At 44.5% G+C, this 22,985-nt stretch overlaps 2 protein-coding genes across 3 annotated transcripts in view; both read right to left on the reverse strand.

Moving 5' to 3' along the window:
• Window positions 1-2,753: 2,753 nt before the first annotated feature.
• Window positions 2,754-22,985, reverse strand: part of LOC147446425 (adenine phosphoribosyltransferase 3-like) — a 40,300-nt gene continuing 20,068 nt past the window's right edge. The window contains exons 2-6 of one of the 2 annotated variants that reach the window (XM_086525649.1): window positions 4,674-4,784; window positions 3,613-3,705; window positions 3,383-3,532; window positions 3,136-3,194; window positions 2,754-3,009 (exon numbers count right to left, since the gene is read on the reverse strand). In XM_086525649.1, coding sequence (XP_086381775.1) covers window positions 2,956-3,009; window positions 3,136-3,194; window positions 3,383-3,532; window positions 3,613-3,705; window positions 4,674-4,784 — 467 coding nt within the window. In that variant the 3' untranslated portion in view covers window positions 2,754-2,955. The remainder of the gene's footprint in view (window positions 3,010-3,135; window positions 3,195-3,382; window positions 3,533-3,612; window positions 3,706-4,673; window positions 4,785-22,985) is intronic. The other variant, XM_086525650.1, reaches the window with a different exon arrangement.
• On the reverse strand, window positions 17,626-18,391 carry LOC147446426 (uncharacterized). The gene has a single exon (XM_086525648.1). The coding sequence runs from the start codon at window positions 18,375-18,377 to the stop codon at window positions 17,628-17,630; it is 750 nt and encodes a 249-aa protein (XP_086381774.1). The 5' UTR covers window positions 18,378-18,391; the 3' UTR covers window positions 17,626-17,627.

Consider the following 22,985-nt stretch of genomic DNA (forward strand, 5'->3'; position numbering starts at 1 on the left):
AATAATGATGCAAGGATAACAACACAATTTTCGCATGAGAATATCTTACAAGACATGGGCTATTAATTGAAATAGTTAGCGACATAGGGACTCATTTTATAAATGAAGTGATAGAATTTTTGCTAGATTAATTCATGGTAGTTTATTGCGAATTAGCATCCTATCACCTTCAAGCTAATGGATAGGCTAAGAGCACAAACAAAATCTTATGCATAGTGCTCATAGTGAAAGAATTTCAAGATCAACATGTGATTAATAAGGAGTTGAAAAGGGGAGACTATGTGTTTCATCAAGGCAAGTGTGCATCACAGTGCATGTGCAGCAAGGCAAGGTTTGAGCACACATTTGTGACGATAAGGACAATTGAAGCATGTCTTGCATGGAAGATGATGTAAGCAATGAGCACGGCAGCTTTGCGAGGCACTCAACAACTTTATTTAAAGTTGACTTCTGTAAGAATGCGGTTCCCACCACCAAGACATACAAATACACGAAGTAACATACACACATCCCTAAAGATAGAGGGGTGATTAAGTGAGCTAATGAGCTCCAAAAAATCAGGGTTTAGAAGTTAAAAAATAAGCCCAAGAACAAAGAATTTAGATACATAATTGAGGGGTCAAATTTTGCAGTCGAGAGGTCTATGAAACGCCCTCAAGAAGTGCTTCGCACACACAAATTTCACAAGGCAATGATGCTTGCAATCAGATCGATTGTGTCGTAAACAAAGATGAAAAATGGACACAAAAGGATGTACACAAATTGAAAAATTGCACAGAAGGTCAATGCTAAATACGAGTTTTTCATCACCTAATCATCAAAAGGTAGTAGAGCATGCTCTTGCCCAAGTGGTGATTCACATAGACCTACCAAAATGGAGGGCCGCTGAAATTGAAAGGCCCTCTCTTGAAAACTAGACCAGTCCCATAGGCCAACCTTTAGCAAGTTGGTGGGTGGGCCAATTGTTTAAATAACAGAAAATGACAAAGTGAAACTTTTGATTGTAGGTGGAAAGGGATAGTTGACTTGCACTAGCAAGTCACTTCCCATTTAGAGGGCCTTCTAAAATGTAGAGGATGGTTCAAGAGCCCTCTACATTGGAGGTGCTTCTAAGATGTGCATCACATTTAATGTTGTGTGGAAGGTCAATGAGAACACATTTTTTAGTTAGGAAGGCCCTATAAAACCACCACTATCGGGTATATGTGGCTACTCTCTTGAGTGCATAAGTGAAGGGTGACATTAGGAAATGAAAAGACCCATGAAAGTGGAAAGTCAATACTTTTTGTGTCCATATAAAAGAGATGGTCGAGTGCATAATGATACATTTGTGTTTTTCTTTTGCTTATTTTTCCCTATAGCGTTTTCTTGGTGTCCTTGCACTACATACATTGCATAAGTAGTGATTTTTTCTTTTAAAGCCATTAGGAATACCTTACATTATAAAATTATACAGACCTCTTATTGCATTTCCCACTTAATGCTTTGTAGAGCTTACCATCAATTTAGTGTACTGAATAAGATGAAATAATTCGATGCCCTTATCTTGATTGTGTGCTCTCTTGGGTCTAGAGTGCACGCTTGCGAAAGCTCCGAGGACGATAATAAAATCTCTCATCGTTTTTTTACTTATATGTCTAAAGAAGAAGATACGCCTTTTCAAATTAACTTCTGGAGAACACCGCTATTTTGCCAGCCACATCATGATGTAAATTAACTCAACATGTCATTTGGACAGGCAAATCTTGCTCAAAAGAGCAAGCGAGTCAAGGTAGCCTTCTTTTTGTATCATGGTGATATGCTCTATGAATGGTTTGTCCATTTGATGCACTTAGATATATGTTTGTACTACAAATGCCATCAATACTCCTCTCAAGACTTTGAGAAGGTTCAAAGCTTTGGGGTGATCAAAGACCACTTTTATCCACAAAACACAAAATGTACTGCTATTAAACACCAATCATAGTTTACAGCCTCGAAGTGTTTCCAATTAAAGCAATTAAACGGATATTGACGGTATATATTTATATTGACACAAAATACAAGTGCATATTTCTTTATATAAGTGGCCAAAATTTTATTTATTGGTTCCTTGGAGATAATGGTGTACAATTGCAATAGGGTCTGTAGTAGCACGTTTATTAATCTTAAAAGAATTTATCTCCATCCTCCTAAAGTTCCACGAGCATTTTAAATTATAGGATTCATGCTACTCCACAGTCAGTGGAGATGAGGGGAGGAACCCACTGTATGAAAGGAAAAGCTCATCTACAGTGAACTTCATGACAATCTCCATAGAAATTTGCACAAAATGCTTGCAAAAAATACCAGTATAGTGTCATTTGGTTGGTCATAATGATAGTTTCCAAGCTTGCCTTACAGTAAAATCTGAAAGGTTTGATGGTTTTTTGCACGCTTTAAAGAAAAAACCGTAAACCTATTTCTTTAAAGTTGAGGTAGATAAAGTTGAGGTAGATATGAAATACCAAAGGAAAGGGGCAGAGAGAGAGAGAGAGAGAGAGAGAGAGAGAGAGAGAGAGAGAGAGTCCTAAATTAGCAAGTAGGCTCTAGCGCGGGGTAGCTTCAAAGGATAGTGCAAAGGTCTTGCATGAATGAGGAGTATAAGGTGAGTGAGAAGGGGATGATACGGTTTGCACACCCACAGTATACGATTGCCAATTCGCTTCTTCAAGTGATAAACCTACATCAATATTGCAAACACTCTCCTCAACGACAAAGGGTGCTAGCTCAGCTATCTCCCAATTTGACAATCTTAACAATTGCGGTCAACTTCATACAACACTCTTTGCCAACGACAAAGAAATGTTCCACCCATCCAAGAGTGATGACCTTACTCTAAATGCTGCTTTGTGGATTTTGATTACAGAATACAAATAACAAACTCTTTGCCAATACACATTTTTCTCATGCTCATGACAATAACCACAAGTCTGATTACTCTGTTTCCACTATTATACAAAGAGGCTTTCCTCCAAGTTTTTCCCTTCCCTGCAAGAAATAGGAGAGAGCAATAATTACAAGCCGAGACCAGTCACAAATGCAACATAATCAGCAAGCAAGCCTCTTGTCACAAATGCAAGATTATCAGCAAGTAAGCCTCTTCTCTGAACCTACCTTCAGTTCAGGAATTTCAACAATGCAAGCACATTCAACCACCTCTGCTCCAGCCCTCTCTACATAACAGGGGGGCAAAATATCATGACAGGAGAAAACCCCTTTTCACATCCTTCCTCAAAAAATAATATTTCCAACAGTTATCAAACAGAAAACCCATTCTGGCATCTTTCCTCGAGCAATATTTACTACAGTTATCAAACAAAACAGCAACCAACAAGACGAGAACAAGTGTAGTTCGACATACCAAGCAGGCTGATAGCAGCACAAAGAGTGCCACCAGTTGCAATAAGATCGTCCACAACAAGGGCCCGGTCACCCGCTTCCACTGCCCCTACATGCATCTCCATACGATTTGTACCGTATTCAAGTACATACTCCTCAAAGATCACTTCACCTATGCTCATGAAAGACGACCCTTGTAACTATCCACCTGAGTCAAGCTGGGAGAAAAGAAAAATTCACCACTCTACATACATGGCAGCATGCTTGGTTTCCTCATTGGGACAAACTTGGCACCAATTGCCAAGGCAATGGGTGGTCCAAAAATGAAGCCCCGGGCTTCAATACCTGTTAGCCTAAGGGCGTTAAATCATAACACTCCCACATGGTAGCATCAAGCGAACCATATACACTCATAAGCTCCAAAAAAATCTATCATACACAAAATTAAAAATGAAAAAAGAAAACAGAGCAAGAACGCAACCTCTACAACGTGTGCTGTTAACAAACATGTGCAGTTAGGAGATGACCACATGTATGAAAAACTCACGACGTTGCATATCAGCTACAAAAATGCTAAATGGCAGGACAAAACTAAATTAGACAAGAACTTCAATCACCAGCAAACACCCAAGTTTGAATTCACATCAAAAGCCTTACACCAGGGCATATGCAAAAGTGAAGAATCCTTTTCCAGATTTTACACAATCCTTTTCCAGGCAGCAAAACTGAAAAAACAAAAGAAACAGGGACTGATTTGCACTAAGGAAGGGCAAGGCTACGGCCTAGACATTGCTCCCTATTGAAAGAGAGAGGCAAATATCAAAAATCAAGATAGGTAGGTTACACAGATTCTTGTGTACCAAAGCTACGGCATTTACATGTCAAGTATTCATGTCGCCAACAAATTGGAACCCTGTGTAATATGCATAAAGGCATATTACACAGAGAGCAAAAAGACTTAATTATGCAGCACTATGTGCCTAAATACTTAACTCCACATCTGATAAAGTTTAAATTTAGTTTATGGCAAGTTTAAAGTTCTATTCCTCAGCTTAGCTAACATACATGATAACCAGACAAGGTACCTAAATGAGATCATTACTTGCCTACGCCTACAAACAGGTAAAATTTGTAAGAAACTTAATAACGAGTAGCTATCTGCAGAGTCATCCCTTCATGGTTGGTTGGGCACAAAAAAGAAGCCATTTTGATTGTAGAGAAAAGAGTGGCATTAGCAAAGATTTCTCACATAAAATAGAAATTAGAGTGGCATTAACAAAGATTTCTCACGTAAGATACGAATTAGAGTGCACCTGCCACCACAGTGATGTTTTTATCCTTGAATCTCTCCACAAAAATGTCAATGCTGTCCTGAAAGGCCTTGTGATCCAGCAGAAGAGTTGTGATATCCTGAAATAAAATCCCTGGATGCCAAGTACAAAGAAGAGTAACAAAGTTTTCCTCTACACATACGGGACCCACATACATACACATGCCCTAATGATTGCATTCTGTTTTGGGGCAACTATGCCAAACACAACAGAGAGTATATTACTTAATGTGCAATGGAAAGATGGATAGCCCTAGAATGATGGGCGTATATACAATGCACGGGGGGGAAAACCTCCTAGGACGGAAAAAAATGCCTTGGCGGTCCCGAGTGTGTTCACACACATCACTACCACATGTGTATGGTAACAAATCCCCCCTGGAGTGATGCGGTGAACCAGAGCTGGCACATAGAGTAAAGGGAAGTGCCATGCCCAGAGGACATGATCAGTCCACAAAGGGGAGTAAGCCCAAAGCTTTGCGGAAAGCTTCGAACTTCTCACGAGACAATGCCTTTGTGAAAAGATCTGCAAGGTTGTCCTGTGTTGGCACATAAGCCAAGTTGATCTCCCCCGCTGAGAGCCTCTCCCTTACATAGTGGCTGCACCTCAATGTGCTTTGTGCGAGTATAAAAAACTAGGTTCCTCGCAACTGCCAATGCGCTCTGACTGGCAGTGTAGATAGTGTTGGCAGTGTTCAATCCAACACCCAAATCAGCCATAAGACGTCTGTACTCAACCTCACAATTGGAAGTGTCCACAGTAGGTTGCTTCTTGCTCAACCATAATATACATGAACTGCCAAGCATGAAACAAAAACCACTTGTGGACACTCACGTGTCAAAACAACCAGCCCAATCTGAGTCCGAAAAAGCATGTAAGTCTGGCGGCAATGATCCCCCCTTGGGATAAAGCAAGCCAAGATGTAAAGTGCCACTCAAGTAGCGGAAAATCCTGTTGACAGCTTGCCAATGCTTAGACCCTAGGCTATGCATAAATCTCTTGACCTGCGAGACTGCAAACTGAATATATGGCCTCGTGTTGCATACATATCACCAGCATCATGAAGACTCAATTTCAAACCTGTTTCCATGGTGGCAATAGGTTTGCAATCCTCAAGTCCAAACTTACATAGCAATGTCTCTATGTAACTTTTCTGACACAAGGCAATACCACCATCACACTGCTTAAACTGTATACCCAAGTAATGATGCAAGAGCCCTAAATCTTTCACCTTGAAAGTGACATTCAAATCAGCCTTAAATTCAGCAATATGTCTCTCACTTGATCGAGTGATCAACAAATCATCTACATAAAGAACCACAATGAGAAGTACATCACCCCCACGCTTTACATACAATGTGCTTTCTATTGGACTGTTACGAAAGCCTCGTTTGACCAAATGAGTGTCAGCCTTCGCATACCAAGCACGAGGAGATACAAAGCTTTCTTACATCTGCACACTTTATCCTCTTGTCCTTTCTTGACAAAACCGCGAGACTACGTGAAACGAACGAGGAGATGGATCTCCCGGCTACACAGACCGCCTACAGATACGAACCACCCGACCATAGCCCCCATCCAACAGCTCCCCCGTGCTCGGACCAACGTCCGAGGACGTAGGCGCGCACCTGTAAGACCGAGCGTCGCATGGCACCCGGCCTCACCTCCTCGAGGTGACCTCGTGCACCCCTAGCCTCGCGGGCTACCCACTGGCACTCTACCAGTGGGGGTCGATATGTCACAAAACATGCTCACGAGCACTTAGAAATCTGAAAAATAAAATACTTTGCAAATGTGAGAGAAGGGAGAAGATCGACACAGTATTGGGGACCAGAAGATGGGCTCGTCCACCCCCCCCCCCCCCCCGTCAAGAGTATTCTTTATTCAGGGAGAATTCGTATACAAGCACGAGAACCCGAGGAAACCCCTCCGTTTTGTAATCTTAGACCCGAAGGTCGTCTTTCCCGTAAAGGACTTGGGCACAAGGCCGTTCTTTCCCGTAAGGGACTTAGGCGTGAAGCCGTACTTTCCCGTAAGGGACTTAGGCATGAAGCCATACTTCCCGTGAGGGACTTTCCCGTAAGAAGGGAGATTCCTGCAAAACAAACCACACAAAGCAACAACTCACAATGCGTATCAACAAATTATACCTGTCGCTCCTTGCTCGGAAAGGCGACCTCCGTACTAAGTCGTCACACGAACACTTGCAGATTCCCGTCACCAGCACTTGCTCCAGAATCCCCAGCGCTTCAGACTTCTGTTGCTCCTTGCCTTCTTCCAAAAACTGAACGCTGGCTGCCTTTTTATAGGCCCGTGCACCCGGCGGAAATAGGGCATAAAAGCAGAAGCTCTGGCGCTTCTAAAGAGAGGAGAGAGAGAGAGCTCGCTGTTTTCAGCCCATCCGTACAGCTTGCGTGGGTTTTTTTTTACGTAAGCTTTTGGGGATGCTTTATTTTATTAATAAAAGGGACCGGTCACTTAAAAGTGGCCGGCCACTTTATAAAATAAAGTGTGAACTTGTTTAAACTTTAAAAACTCACTCAGTTAGTTAAAACAATGCTACACGAACACATTCCAGGCGTCCCCGGGTGCAGAACACGGCACAGATGCAATGCAGACATAGCTTCCTCGCGGGAAAGCATCTGCCCTCCCGCGAAAGTTCCTGCTTTTCGTAAAAAGCTTCTTTGAAGCCATCTTTATTCTTGTGCTTGCGTTCTTACGCGTATTTTCTTGCTCAGTTCGGATTTCCTCCTCAGCCTACGGAATGTCCCCTTTTTGATGCACCCGTCACCCATCATGTGACGCATCAGGGGCACTCGTAACCCGGCCCTTTCCACCGAACTTACGGAAACTTCCTTCGCGATGTTTACCGTCACCCATCAAATAACACATCAGAGTTGTCCGTTCTTGATGGCACTTCCTGTAGCTACAATCTTTTAACAGTTCTTAGTGTACACAATAAAATATCCTAGAGAAAGAAATTAATCATTAAAAATAAGAAAATAGTCCAATTAGCAACATCCCTCTGGCTTCTAAACAGTTGACCTCAACTGTAGTGCTTGAACATATACCTCCAGTATCTCGGGATAAGCTGCTAATTCCTCCTGCGTCATCCACTGAGCATCTAGATTCGAATAGTTCTTAAACTTAACCAAATACTTCCGTGTTATTTTTCCGATCTTGAGGGGTCGCTCCTGATGACTTACTATCTGCTCCGGTTGGAGTATTTCTTATGTTTCCTCAACCTCAGGAGGTTCCTCAGCACTAGGCTGACTCGGAGGCGGTCCCACATACGGCCGGAGTAAACTGACATGGAAAGCATTATGGATCCTCCAATTAGGAGGTAGCTCTAATCGGAATGTGACATCATTCACTTGCTTAGTGATCTTAAACGGCCCATAATAACGGGTAGAAAGTTTTACCACCTTCCCCTTATGAGACGCTTGTTTCTTAAGTCTTGCCTTCTCAAACTTGAGTAAGACTAACTGTCCGACTATTAAGTCTAGATTCCTCCTGTGCTTGTCTGCAGCTTTCTTATGCTTTTCCTGAGAGCGTAGAATAACTCTCCTAACTTGCTCGTAGGCTGTGCCCAAATCCCGGACAAATTCATCTGCTGCAAAGATCTTATCCTTAGTTAAAAGGATCGGTGGAAGCAAAGGCTTACCATAGAGAATCTCAAAAGGTGCTTTCCCCGTCGATGAGTGTATGGTAATGTTGTACGCATACTCAACAAGAGGCAAATAGTTCTCCCAGTCAGATTGCCGGTCTGACACATAAGCTTTTAACATATCCAATACTGTGGAGTTGGCTATCTCACTTTGCCCGTCCATTTGAGGATGGTAGGCAGATGAAAAATTCAACTTCGTACCAAGATTATCCATCAAGGCACGCCAAAAATTTCCTTTCATGCGAGGATCTCGATCACTCACAATAGACTTAGGCATTCCATGATGCTTAAAGATCTGTGCCAGAAAAACCCTAGCCATATGATCTTCTTTGATCGTTTTCTTGACTGGTATAAAGTGTGCTTGCTTGCTAAACCTGTCCACAATGGTCTAGATCGCGTCATTTCCAGTCTGAGTTCTAGGGAGGTCCATGATGAAGTCCATGGCAATACTTTCCCAAGGTTCATTAGGCACAGGCAATGGTTGTAGCAACCCAAGCGTCTTATGCCGATCATACTTCACTTTTTGGCAAACCAAGCAATCCCTTGACATACTTATCAATGTCTGCTTTAAGGCTAGGCCAAAAGAAATATCTTTCCATTGCTAAAGTCGTAGGGAGAATACCCCGATGACCTGCATAAGGCGAAGCGTGTGCTTCATCCATGATCTTCTTTCTTAATGGTTCCGCCACACATATGGCCTGATGGTGGTAGAGATAACCGTCCCGAATGGAATAGGGAAACTCATTCTCTCCACAATGTAGCTTTCCCCAAACAGTGGAGAAGTCTGGATCATTCGGATACAAATCCGGTAGTGCTTCTAATTTTTGGTGATACACCGAAGTGATAGCGTTCACCCTTGGCCGCCTAGACAAGGCGTCCGCGACCACATTCTTACTCCCAGTCGTGTGAAGGATCTGGAAGTGAAACATAGACAAAAAGTTTGCCCATCTGATCTGCTTCTCAGATAGTTTCCTTTGCGTAAGAAAATACCGCAAACTCTGGTGATCAGTATTGATCACAAAATCCGCTCCTAAAAGATAGTGCTTCCAGTTGGATAAGGCGTGAATCACAACCGTAAGTTCCTTTTCGTAGATTGATGCATGCAACTTTGCATCCTTAAGCTATCTGCTTTCGTAGGCCACTGCATGGCCTTCTTGGTTTAACACTGCTCCGATGCAATCGCCTGAAGCATCGCAGTGAACCTCAAATGGTTTCCTTAAGTCAGGCACTATCAAAATAGGTCCATGGCTTAGCAAGTACTTGAGCCGATCAAAAGCTCCTTGTTGTCTCGATCCCCATCTGAAAGGAATCTTCTTCTTCTATCTGTTGTCCATAAAAACGCTATGGCTGAAAATCTGGGGCTGATTCGGGTGGCTGAAAATGCCTGTTTTGGCTGCGTTTTGAGAGGCTGAAAATGACTATCTTCTGCAAGTATCTAGGGCTGAGTCTGCTGCTGTCTTGAATGCTGAAATCGCCGGTACAATTGTTCATCGAAGGCTGAAAATGAAAACGCTGGCAGCCCCTTGTAGCGTTAGTGAAAACGCTAGGTATCTGGGTATGTTGGCGATGATTGCAAGGCTGAAAACGCCAGCTTGGGAGAGGTGATGGCGATGACCAAAAATGCTAGTGCAATGAGAAGGAAAACGCCAAGGCTATGGTGCTCTTGATGGTTCTTGCTGAGAAGGTGCCTGTCGAGCGGTGGAGCTCCTGCTGCCTCTTCTGCCATTTAGTGCTAACTTGGGTTCGCTTATACACAAACTTAGCAAAATTGCCCTACCTACTTTTGTTGGAAAGTCACTTAAATTAATAAGTGAAAAATGTCAAAAATAGAGAAAATAGGCTAAAATCACTGGAAAATTCCCCTGACTGATTCGGATGGATTCTGATGGGAATGCTTATCATCATGCTGTGTGCAACCAGAGGATATGCATTTATACTAAGTGACTGGGCATGCACGGTCTACGAATAGACTCACAAAAGTGCCAGATCACTTCTAAATCTAGGTTGACTGGACTGAATGAACCCTGATCATGCTGTAGCTTGTCCACGGACACATAGGGTTGGATGTGTCACGTAACATCCCTTCCTTTTCAAAGTGAGGTACTGGTACCGAACTGTATGGCGTCGAGGGAGATCGCCAATAGCATCCGAAATCTTGGAAGGGACTCTTCGCCGGCCCACTCTGATGTGTGGGTCGTGCGGTACTTGAACTTCATAAAGGTCTGCAATGCCTTCTTCTTTGGGCCGCGCCGAAAGCGACACAAAGTCTTCTGTGGCTCCATCGATGCGTCAACTTCGACTAGAGTCATGCTTCTTTCTTCTTCAAGAATCTCCATGGCTGAAAATTCTTGAAACCATTTCCAACACAAAAACATGAACATACCCATTCCATGTAAAGTGAGTGGAAAAAATCTTGTCTTCTTCAAAGACTGTGCATGCAATGTAGATGAACTGTCACGTGACACATCCCAACCCTATGTGTCCGTGGACAAGCTACACCACAGCAGGGTTCAGTCAATCCAGTAGAGTTTAGATTAGCAGTGATCTGGCACTTTTGTGAGTCTATTCGTAGACCGTGCATGCCCAGTCACTTAGCATAGATGCATATCCTCCGGTTGCACACTGCATGATCATCGGAATTCCCATCAGAATCCATTAGCATCAATTAGGGGAATTTTCCAGTGCATTTAGCCTATTTTCCTATTTATTGGGATTTTCACTTATTATTTTTAAGTGACTTTCCAACAAAAGTAGGTAGGGCAATTTTGCTAAGTTTCTATATAAGTAAACCCAAGTTAGCACTAAATGGCAGAAGAGGCAGCAGGAGCTTCCCGCTCAACAGGCAGCTTCTCAGTAGTACCCCCCAACACCCCCAGCGTTTTGGATTCCATCCTCGCCGGGCCACTTCCCACCCTTGGCGTTTTTAGCTTTGCCGACATCGCCATAGATCCAGATCCCTCATCCCTTGCAGGATCGCCCCCCTAGCAGAATTCAGCCTTGGCGTTTTTCCCTCAGCAAACCAGATCAGCCAGCGTTTTTCCCCAGATCAGCATGGGCGTTTTTGCAAGGATCATAGCGTTTTTGATTTGCAACTCCAGATCAGCACCAGCATTTTGCTAAGCAGCCAAAAGCCTCAGCGTTTTTGATTCTCAGCCATACCGCAGCAGAAAACGTAGATTTTCAGCCTTACGAACAGTAGCAGATTCCACAAGTTGGTTGCAGATGTTTCCCCATTTTCAGCCATAAAAACGCAGCCAAAAGTCATTTTCAGCCACCGAAACAGTCCCGAAATTCAGCGATTAGAAGATCCCAGATTTCAGCCATCAAGTCACCGTCGTCATCATCGTCGTCGTCATCGGCATAGTCCAACTTTCATCAGTCCATTGCATACGCCTTGTACACCTTTGTGCAATCAAAGTAGACCACTCTCGCCGACGAAAGTGGGGCCTTCGGAGGAGGGTTTTACAACCTCTCGGGTGTCGTATCTCTTCTCTTTCCTTCTCTCAGTCTCATTCACTTGCACGCAATATCCACTCACTTTGTTCGTGATCATAGCATTCTCCATCAGACGGAAAGCTCTCTCTTTCCCTAAGAACTAAAAGGAACCTTGAGCAACAAAGATCACTAATCTTGAGAAAATACAACATTCATTCCACTGCACCTAACATTGGTATCAGAGCTTTGGAAGTGTTCTGCATTACTCAAGGAAAGAACCACAAGAATTTTTTTTTGCTTGTTGTGATTGCACGAACCCAAGTTCGCTTGGGCGTGGCGATTCCTAATCGTGTTTTGTTGAAGAGTGACAGGAATCCCAAGAAATAAGGGCTTGTCCAGCCTCCCCTTGTGTCTCTTTTCACTCATTGAGAGCGGACCGTGCACTTAACGGCCGACCAATCGACGTGAGGTGGGAAAAAGAAACTTTGGTGTGAGCGCAAGGCCGCCAAGGGGTGCGCCCGCAGAAAAGGGTAGAACTCGGGTGAAGAGAAGATCCTTCTCCAACGCGATTTGCAAGCGAAAGAAAACCTCAAGAACCCAAGACCCTCAAGACTCAAGACCCGCAAGAACCCAAGTTCCTCATGGACTTAAGAACCCAAGAACCCAAGAACCCACAAGAACCCACGATTGCAGAATGGTCATCACTCGAAGCGGAATGGATACTTCGCTTGGAGGTGATGAGCATGAGAGAGGCGAAGAAGAATTTTCCCCACCAGGAGGTTTTTCCGACCCTCCCCCTTTTCCATCTACGACAAGGATTGCGCTAACTCTTAGGAAGGAGTGGAACAAGAAAGAGAAGCAGACAGAAAAGCCTACGAAGAAGACATGGCAGCCATCGAGCTTAAGTACCAAGAAAGAATGGCAGCCATAGAGTGCGAGAGCAAAGCAAGACAAGCAGATTTTGATCGCAAGATCAAAGCACAAAAAGAAAAGAGCGACCAACACATGAAAGAGTTCTTGCGACTCTTTTCTATTGTGCAGGCGCAGTTCGCACAAGATCAGGAAAAGGAGACTCTCTCAGTCTCTACTTCTCCACAGCATGACACACAGGATTTGCATGATTGTGTGAAGCATGATGAATTGAATGACTCTTTGCGTTCATCATCCGACTTGCGTAATTGGGTACCTAGCTGCAAAACACGATTAGAAAAAGACATAATCGGCATACCATTTTGCTTGAGAGCGCGCCAATCGTTCTCCAATCGTGCAAGGTACTGAGGTGGCATAAACCGCGCCTTGAGCTTGTCTTGAAAGTCAGCCCAATTGAAGGAAAGGGGCGTGAATTCATCGGCCTCCTCTAGGTGCGCAGCTAGCTGTGCCTCTTGCCATGCGTGGTACCAATTGATGGCATCACCGGCAAGGTACATAGCTGCCGTCAAAACTTTGCTATTTCCTGTCTTCTTAGTTGTTGCAAAATAAGCATTAAATTGATGCAACCAAGAATGAATAACCGTAGCATCCATCTTACCATCATACTTCCTGAAAGTCAACTTCTCAGTGGCTGGGTTGTTGGAATCCGCATAGTGGCTTACACCACTTGAGGAACTCCCACGATCTTTGGGCGGTTCGGACTTCGAGGCTAGCACTTGTTGAAGCAATTCTTGAGTGCGTAGCTCTCTTTGAACTTCACGTTCGGCCTCCCTTTCTGCTTTTTGTTCATTTCGTTCATCGCGCTCGCATTCGAAAGCAAGACGATTTGTTTCTTGTTGTGCCAACGCAACTCGATTCGCTTCTTGTTGTATTGCATTTCTTTCATTGCGTTCCAAATTAATGCGAGTCGCTTCTTGTTGTGCCAGCATCATGGCCATCATTGACTTGACCATCATCTCCATAGGAGTTAGTACAACTCGTGGCCTAGATGGCGAAGGGGGAGGGTCAAAAAAATCTCCTGGTGGGGAAAATTCTTCGTCGTCTCTCTCATGCTCATCACCTGTATGCGAAGTATCCATTCCGCTTCGGGTGACGACCATGCACTATGATCTTTTGTTCTTAAGTTCACGAGGAACTTGGGTTCTTGAGGGTCTTGAGTTCTTGAGGTTTTCCTTCGCTTGCAAATCGCGTTTGAGAAGGATCTTCTCTTCACCCGAGTTCTACTCTTTTGCGCAGGCGCACCCCTTGACAGCCTTGCGCTCACACCAAGGTTGCTTTTTCCCACCTCACGTCGATTGGCCGGCCGCTAAGTGCACGGTCTGCTCTCAATGAGTGAAAAGAGACACAAGTGGAGGTTGGACAAGCCCTTCTTTCTTGGGATTCCTGTCACTCTTTAAAAACACGATTAGGAATCGACACGCCCAAGTGAACTTGGGTTCGTGCGACCGCAACAAGCAAAAAAATTCTTGTGGTTCTTTCCTTGAGTGATACAGAACACTGCCAAAACTCTGATACCAATGTTAGGTGCAACGGAATGATCGTTTGAGCAAAGCCATTTGCAACAGTAAGCACAATCTTTCTAACTCCCTGAGCCGGATAAGAGGCATTGTTGGCACAAGTAACCGAATTCCCATGAGGGACCGACTCAAGGGAGGTGAATAAATTATGATGTGAGGTAATGTGCTTTGTAGCACCAGTGTCAAAATACCACATATGTGAATCTACAGCAATTGACATGCATGCATCATGGACATCAGGATTATAGGTACACTCTGCACTAAAAGCCCATTCTGCATCAACATCAGCATCACAATCTCCTTTCACAGAAGACTCAACAATGGCTGCATTTGTAGTGGAACCAACATTTGCAGTGGAACCACCCTCTTTCTTCTTAGCCTCTTTGGCCTTCAACTTAGGACACTGCTTGATCATGTGATCATTAGCTTTACAATAATGGCAACGCGTCTTCTTTGTGCCCTTATCACCAAAATTTCCAGACGAATTGCTGCCTGCAGAAGCATTAGGAACAAGTGATTTTCCACTCACAAAAAAACCATACGAAGTGGCTGCATTGCTGTCACCACCTTTTCCTTGAGCAACAATAAAGGCCTGTTCAATTGCATGTTGTCTAACCCTGTTTTTTCTGGAAAGCGACTCTTGCAACAGCAATTTGCATAATGCATCAAACTTGACAACTTCAAGATTTTCTTGGGTCATAAAGAAAAAGTCTAGTAAGAATCTGACAAGGCATCAAGAACAGTCTGCAAAAAGGGACTTTCTGAGATGACTTCACCTACAGAAATAAGTTGCTCATTGATATCCTTGACACCAGCAAGGAAAGTGTCCATATCATCTTCCTCATGCATAATCTTCGACTCCAGCTCTTTACGCAGCAATGCAAATTTTGCCTCATTGCGACTTGCATAAAGACGAGCCAAAATATCACAAGCTTGTTTTGGAGATTTTGCTGAACGAATGTGAGGAGTAATAGTGCGAGTCACAGACAACGCAATCAATGCATGAGCCTATGCATCTTTTACAACCACATACCTTGCAACTTGTGGATAGCGATGTTTGTGGGCCCATGCAAACTCCGTCCTTGGGCAATTACCTTTAATTCGTGACTTTCATTGATAATTAGTCCAGGCATGCATGGGTATTTCTGCCTTAAGCGAAGTTTGAGGTTTTTATGCGCTTCAAACTATTTTTGGCTATGGCTGAAAATGTCTCGAAATGTACTATGGGCACCCTCCGTTCCGATCGAGGGGGGGAGTATATGTCTCATGAATTTAATGCATTTCTGGCTAGTCGTGGGATAAAACACTAATGTACATTGCCTTATACGCCTCAGCAAAATGGTGTTGCCAAGAGGGAAAACATGCTACTTATAGAAATGGCACGATATATGGTCAAAAGTCAAGCTTTGCCGCATTCGTTTTGGCTTGAGGCCATCATGTGTGCCACTTATGTACTTAACAGGTGTCCTACGAAAGCTTTGTAATCTATTACTCCATATGAAGCATGGCATGATAGAAGCCTTCTATTGAGCACATGCTTGGTTTTGGTTGTTTGGCATATGCTTTGGTGCCACAAACACAGCGCAGAAAATTGGATGAGAAGCTTGTCAAATGTATTTTTGTCGGTTATAGTGCTGAAAGCAAAGGTTACAGGTTGTATCATCCGCAAACAAAGCGTATCTTAGTCTCACGGGATGTTGTGTTTGTGGAAGATTTTGTTCAGCCCTTGCTGTCATGATTTGTTGCCTCTAAGTTCAAATGTAACTTCCAATGAGGCAAATGTATAGCCTATGGGGGTTTCTGAAAATGTTGCAGATCAGCCTATTACTGATGCAGATATACATGATGTACTTGATGAGGAAAGGGCTGAGAATGAGCAGGTTAGAGGTATCCGTAAACGACTGGTGCATACTTTGCGTGACAGTAAATTGGATGCACCTTTGCCTAGTCGTACTCGTTCAAGTTCTTGCCATGCATCTTATGCATCAGATTGTTATGCTTTGGCTGTGTCTAGCTTACATGATGTTGAGGAACCTCTATCTTTTGATGAAGCACAAAATTCAGAAAATTGGATGGCTGCCATGCAATTTAAATATGATGCACTTATAGAAAATGACACATAGATTTTATGTGATTTGCCTCCTGGCAAAAAGGCCATTGGTACAAAGTGGGTTTACAAGTTGAAACGCAAGCCGGATAGTAAGGCTCGACTTGTTGCAAAAGAAAATACACAGCAAAAAGGCATAGATTATGAAGAAACTTTTGCTTCCATTTGTCGTATGACTAATATGTGTTTTCTATGCGCATTGGCAGCTCATTTTGGTTGGGATGTACATCAATCTGACATTGTTACTGCTTTCTTGAATGGTGACATATTTGATGTAACGTAGTGTTATGTCCCGCTCACAGGAGAGGGGATCTAGCCTAGATACCGTCGGGATGGGCGTCCAGTGTCCGAGTATTTGAGGAAGTTTATGTAACGTAGTGTTATGTCCCACTCCAAGAGAGGGGAGAGGGGATCTAGCCCAGATACCGTCGGGATGGGCGTCCAATGTCCGAGCGGACGTAGTGTGAACCCGGCCAATGTGGCCGGCCATTATTATAAAAGGGAGGCTAAGGCCTCATTTGCAGTTATCGACCCCCACTGGCAGAGTGCCAGTGGGTAGCCCGCGAGGCTAGGAGTGCGCGAGGTCACCTGGAGGAGGTGAGGCCGGGTGGTATGGGACGCTCGGTCTTACAGGTGCACGCATACGTCCTCGGACGCTGGCCCAAGCACGGGGGAGCTTCCGGATGGTGGCTATGGTCGGGTGGTTCGTCCGACGCGTATCTGTAGGCAGTCTGTGTAGCCGGGAGATCCATCTCCTCGTTCGTTTCATGGTATCAGAGCCGGCTTGGCTGCACGAAGGACTGTGTGCACACCTACAGACTGATTTAAGTCGGATAGTCTTTATTTCATGCAATTTTCGATGATAAATTGTTTAATTGACTATTTTCTTCTCATGAGTATGTTTGCAGGTGTAAAGGTGGGTGAAACTGTTGAAATTGGAGGGTTACTCATTGATTTTACTGGTTTTCACTGAAAATCAGTATATTACTTATTAATTGCTGATTTCGGATTAAATTCAGCATACAGTAAGTTTTTTTTTTTCAAAAAAAACCCTCTCCGTAATCTCCTTATCTGTGCGAAGCATAGAGAGAGAGAGAGAGAGAGAGAGAGAGAGAGAGAGAGAGAGAGAGAGATTGAATTATCGTCCACGGAGGTCAAATATGACCCATGGGACCAAAAACAAAACATTACAACCAGTTCTTCTAAGTGCGGGCAATCGATACATATCAGTTAAGGACTGAGGGTCCATCAAAAGAAAAATAAAAGCCTAAGGAGAGGTCCTATGGGGTAGGGGCCAGTTTAGGCGTTCGAAACTCCTGAATGATGGCCTTCCCTCCGCGGTATACTGCCCACTTGCCTTTGGCTCGTGCTTCACGCACTTTTTTCAACTCTTCACCTTTGTGCTTGACTTGTGTCGGGGTGAGTTCTTCAGCGATCCAAAATCCGGTGTCTCTAAGGAGACGCGATTGCTGGAGTAATCGGAGCCGTTCCTCCTTGTCTTTGAACTCAAGAATGGCATGTCCACTAGGTGTGCGCTTGGTGTTGAACTTGTTGACGATACATTCCATCGGATCGTAGTCAATATGGACCGGTTTAAGAGTTTCGTTGAGGAGGTCGATTAACTTGCAGAAGTCTTGTTGGCACTCATCCCATGCTTGGGGCAGCCCTCCAATGCGAAGCTTGAGGGCATTCTCTTCTTGAGGCTGACGTTCCCGCAATTCTGTCTTCACACAAGTTTCCACTTTGGCGAGTGCAATCGTATGAGCTTGAGTGACCTTTTCTTCGACTTCCTTCACCTTGTCTGTTGTGAGGCCGATCATGGAGTCAAATCGTGCCTCGAGCGTGCTAAGGGGCGCTTTGAGGTCGCGGTTTTCTTCCATGACCATGTCGAGAGCAGCTTGCAATTGTCCGATGCGGTCTGTCTTGCTAGGAGCTGCGAGGACAGCGGCAAAGCTAGCCCGTGCTCTCCCCGATGTTTTGGGGCTGTTGGTGGCCATCTTCTTGCTTGCTGGAGGCTTTGGCGAGAACATGTTCTCAGAGCTCTTGAAAACTTGAAACAAGTTCACCTTCTTGTTGAGGGTGTGAGTCGAAAACTGTTCGAAAACAGAGACCTAACTCGAAAACCAGAGACCTGAGGGGTGCTCTGTGTAGGCGGGAACAGAGGCTTTTTAATTTAAGTTGAAGCCTTAGGGTCGGCAGCAAATGTGCTTGCTGTATAGTCGGCAGAGAAGCGCTCTGTGTAGTCGGCAGTTGTATAGTCGCGTCAGCAACAGCAAATCTATGTTGTATGCAGAGAAGCCTCAGGCGCAGTTGAATTCGACAGGAGGGCGCAGTTGAAGTCCCTTTGTGGCGGGTCGGCAGCAGCAGGCAGCGGGCTTGTATTGAGCTTGGGTTTTCGAGCTAGGTCTCTGTGAGCTCTGCTGGGTGCATTGAAGCGAGAGAGAGAGTGTCACAAAAATACGGAAGCGTAAACTGACGTTTAATTGCACTTCAAATACTCAAGAGAATTAGAGGGAGCGAGAAAACTTGACACTTCATTGGGGACCAGAAGATGGGCTGGTCCCCCCCCATAAAGAGAATATCTTTATTACTAAGGGAGAATCTTTACAAGCACAGGAACGGGGCATACGCCCGTCCTCTATTCTTTCTTCTGTTCTGTTCTGACTACTGACTGAGAAAGTGTTTCCACTTTCTTACTGCTTAGGGGATTTCCCCTCTTCTGCGAGACTGGTTGGAAGCTCTCGAAAAGAGAGTCTATCTTCCGAAACAGCTCATCGGAAGCTCTCACAGAGGAGAGTCCATCTTCCGTTATGTGTTGCCTTCATGCTCATTCATTCATGCATCGAACACAAAAGAGAAACAAGCAAAATGCACACGCACATGCTTGCTGTAATTTTCTGCACATAACCTGAAATTCTTACCTGTGCACACCCCTACGCCGAAACAGAGGTCTTCTTCGCGATGGAATCGCGCCAAACTTGATATGGACTTAGGATAAGGAGAGAGAAGAGATTTTCTATGGCTGATCTGCTGAAAACAGCCCTAATCGAGGTGATTAGGGGCTGAAAACAGAGAATTACAGCAGCCACACTCTGCTAAGAGAGCGTCTACGGCAGCTTCTCGCGATGAAACTTCACCAAAAGGTGTCTATGACTGTGAGATCCCTTGTTCTTGACAATGGGAGCACAAGGCTACCACATATGTCGCAAGGGGCTGCTCTCAAGCTTCAATGGAGGGCTCCACCGCGTAGAGCACGCTCACATTGGGGGGGGTAGGTGCACTGCAAGCCCTGAAAATGGGGGAGGGGGGGCTCCTAAATAGCCATCAGGGAGAGGGGGCGCTAGGAAGAGAGAGAGGGTGAGAGTGAGTGAGAGAGAGTTCATTTGCATTGGTAAGTGTGCCACTTGGCACACTTACTTTAAAAACCATTCAACTTTTGACTTTAAAAACTTCTAGCTCATTAATTAAAAATGTGCAACTAACTAACAAATGCTACCAATGATTCTTTTATGAGAACACCAAAGGTCTGCCGGCGCAATGCCGTACTGGCACTGCACCGCCTTTACCTGTTCACACTTGTCCGGCCGCATGCCCGGGCACGGACCGTTAAATATAATTTAACGAAACTTACCCTAAGGCTTTATTAGCCTTAGGGTCACTGTTCTAAGGACCCCATCTCATTTATGTGCTTATACTGACGCGCGTATTTTTCTGAGCCTAAAATCTGAGGCTACTGCTTACCCCTTTCTGAAGACCCGATTTCCCAATCACTAGGGCTTCAGGGTAATTTCTGCTAAGGTCCCTCTGAGGTGTTCTAGCCCGCATTTAGGCTCACCTGAGGCCTTAGAACTGCTAGGTCTATTCTGGTGTGCACACAACTAATTAGATAATTCTTTTCTCGTAAATAAATTAATTATTTACAAAGTCTGACTTAGTTACAGAGAGAATCCTTGCGCAAGGGATTTGCCATTGTGGATACCCATTCTTGCCGACGTGGGTGTTGAATTGGAGGTTGGGCGCGTGTGTGGCACGGGTGAGCGCAGGCAGTGCCCCCTCCCAACAACGCGCGTGCCATGCTTTTCTCTCAGCGCACGCGGCATCTGTAAAGCAGGCTAGCGTTCGATTTCTTTTATGCTGCCTTGTTTTAAAACATGACCAGGGATTTTTTTTTTTTAAGTGACTTGGTCACTTCAGGTTTTTTTTTAAGGTATGGTCTGGACACTTTAAATTTTTTAAGTTAAGTGTGAACCCTGCATATTATCATTAAGTCATTTACAGAGACTTAAAAAGTCTGCAGAGATCTCTCTTTTGACTCCTTTGCTCGTCACCTAAGCTCTCCCTCTCTCACCTGCTCGCGCTCCCGCCATCACCTGCTCGCCTTCAGACGCTCACGCCGACGCGTGGAGCTCTTCGAACTTCAACTTTTTGCGATCGAAAAGTGCAAAAAAGGTCCAGTTTCGCGTGAAATTTCCAATTTTTCACGCACTTTGCCATGGATTCCTCTAGCTCCGATGTGCAGCGTGACGACGCGCCAGGTAATATCCAAATTCCATTCACACATGCTCTCTACACATGGATTACAAGTACTTTCCAGAGTTTCGACCAACATGTTACCGCTCTGGAAAACACGAATGTTCAGACGAACCTTCGCTTGGCCTCTCTCGAAAATATGGCTCAGTTCTCGACTCTCTACTCTCGAAAATATGGCTCAGTCGACGACTGCGCGTATTTCCGAGGGCGAAACCCATCTCCAACAATTGCGGATACAAATTGCTGCTTTTGGGCGTTCACAGGGTGGTTCGACTACCACGATTCCGTACAAAACTACGAATTTCTAAGGCAAAGAGAAGGAATGGATGGAACTGGCCGTAAATAACTGGCTGCACCAATGGACCACATACTTTGATCTCCATGGGGAGCATGATGAACGGAGGATTCAGACGATTCCTCTCTATCTGCGCAGTAAGGCGCTTACCTGGTGGCACGACATGACAGAGAAGCCTACGACGTGGGCTGACTTTTGTGTGAAATTCAAGAGGGATTTCGCCAAAATGGACCCTTTGAAAGCTTATGCCAAACTGCAGAGTCTTTCGATGAAAACTGTCTTTTGATAAATATACGACAGCTTTCAAAGAGGCGCTCACCTTCTGCAAGGTCCAGATTCTACGCACGCTGTGCACATGTATCTACTGGGATTGCATGAGGATTACTGTTGGGCCTTAATCAAAGACAAAGCCTCGACTGATGTCAAGGATGCAGTGGCAAAGGCCAGGTTGTTCCATTTAATAAATGGAGAAAATTATGAGAAGAAAAGAACCGCAGACCATCAATCCGGTGAGGGTGCTTCGAGGAAGCGACCCCGATTCCAGCATAAGTCCAAATCACCGTCGAGATCTTCTCAGGAGAAGAAGAAAGCCAGAAATGCTTCAGTTGCTGATGCAGTGAAGAAGAGGCTTGTTTCGGATGTGGCTAGACGGGTCACCAAATCAAGGATTACCCCAAGAAGAAGAAGACGCAAAAACAGCAAGGTCGTCCTTCGGTTCAGATTCACGAGATCTCAGGTAACTCTGATATCATTCAAGTTGAAATCCATCATTTAGTGCACAGTTCATGCACTAATTGTACTTTTAGTACCAAAGTGTTTGGTAAGCACGATCTTCTCCGTTTCCTCGGGAAGATCAATGGTTACGATGTGACCGTACTCCTTGATAATGGGAGCTCACACAATTTTCTGGATGCAAAATTGGTGCAAAAACTGAGCCTACGGACGCAGGACAGTGACCATGAGTATCGCGTGAAGATGGTTCGTGGAGTGGATACGGATGTATGGAATCAGATGGTTCCAAACTTGTCGCTCGAGCTGGCTGATTACAAAGAGAACCTGGATTTCCACATCATGCGCCTGGACAGAGCAGATGTTATTTTAGGAATTCCATGGTTTTATGATAAACAAGACTCATTGTATATTGTTAGGTGCAGGGGAATGATTGTTTGCGCTTTGCTCAAGATGAGTGCTACGAACTGTGCTCAAGGTTCCTTTTGTTCTTATGGAAGGTAGAGCCTTCCGTTCTTAATGAGAGAATGCTATGATCACAAACAAAGTGAATGGACACTGTGTGTACAAGTGTATGAGATTGTGAGAGAGAGAGAGAGAGAGAGAGAGAGAGAGAGAGAGAGAGAAGAGAGATACGACACCAGAGACGTTGTAAAACCCTCCTCCGAAGGCCCCACTCTCGTCGGCGAGAGTGGTCTACTATTGATTGCACAAAGTGCTACAATGATGATACTGATGCAACTTGGGACTATGTCGGTGATGACGACGGGGACGACGACGATGACCTAGGGGCTGAAATCTACGGTCTTCTATCTGCTGTCCATAAAAACGATATGGCTGAAAATCTGGGGCTGATTCGGGTGGCTGAAAACGCTGGTTTTGGCTGCGTTTTGAGAGGCTGAAAATGACGATCTTCTGCAAGTATCTCGATGAGCACCACGCATGGGCATTTCCATTGTAATTTGGCACAGTTGATTGATTTCGATCAAACAGAAAAGATCCATTGTTTGCATGTGCTTGATGAACGGGTTGTCACTCCGTCTCTATGTTCATCTACATTGCATACACAGTCTTTAGAGAACAC

The sequence above is a fragment of the Adiantum capillus-veneris genome, chromosome 12 (genome assembly GCF_014529385.1).
Source record: "Adiantum capillus-veneris isolate H3 chromosome 12, ASM1452938v2, whole genome shotgun sequence".
Lineage (NCBI taxonomy): Eukaryota > Viridiplantae > Streptophyta > Polypodiopsida > Polypodiales > Pteridaceae > Adiantum > Adiantum capillus-veneris.

Bases quoted from the DNA above. Each gene is read 5' to 3' on its own strand.
- LOC147446426 (XM_086525648.1), bottom strand. From the start codon at position 18,377: ATGTTCTCGCCAAAGCCTCCAGCAAGCAAGAAGATGGCCACCAACAGC.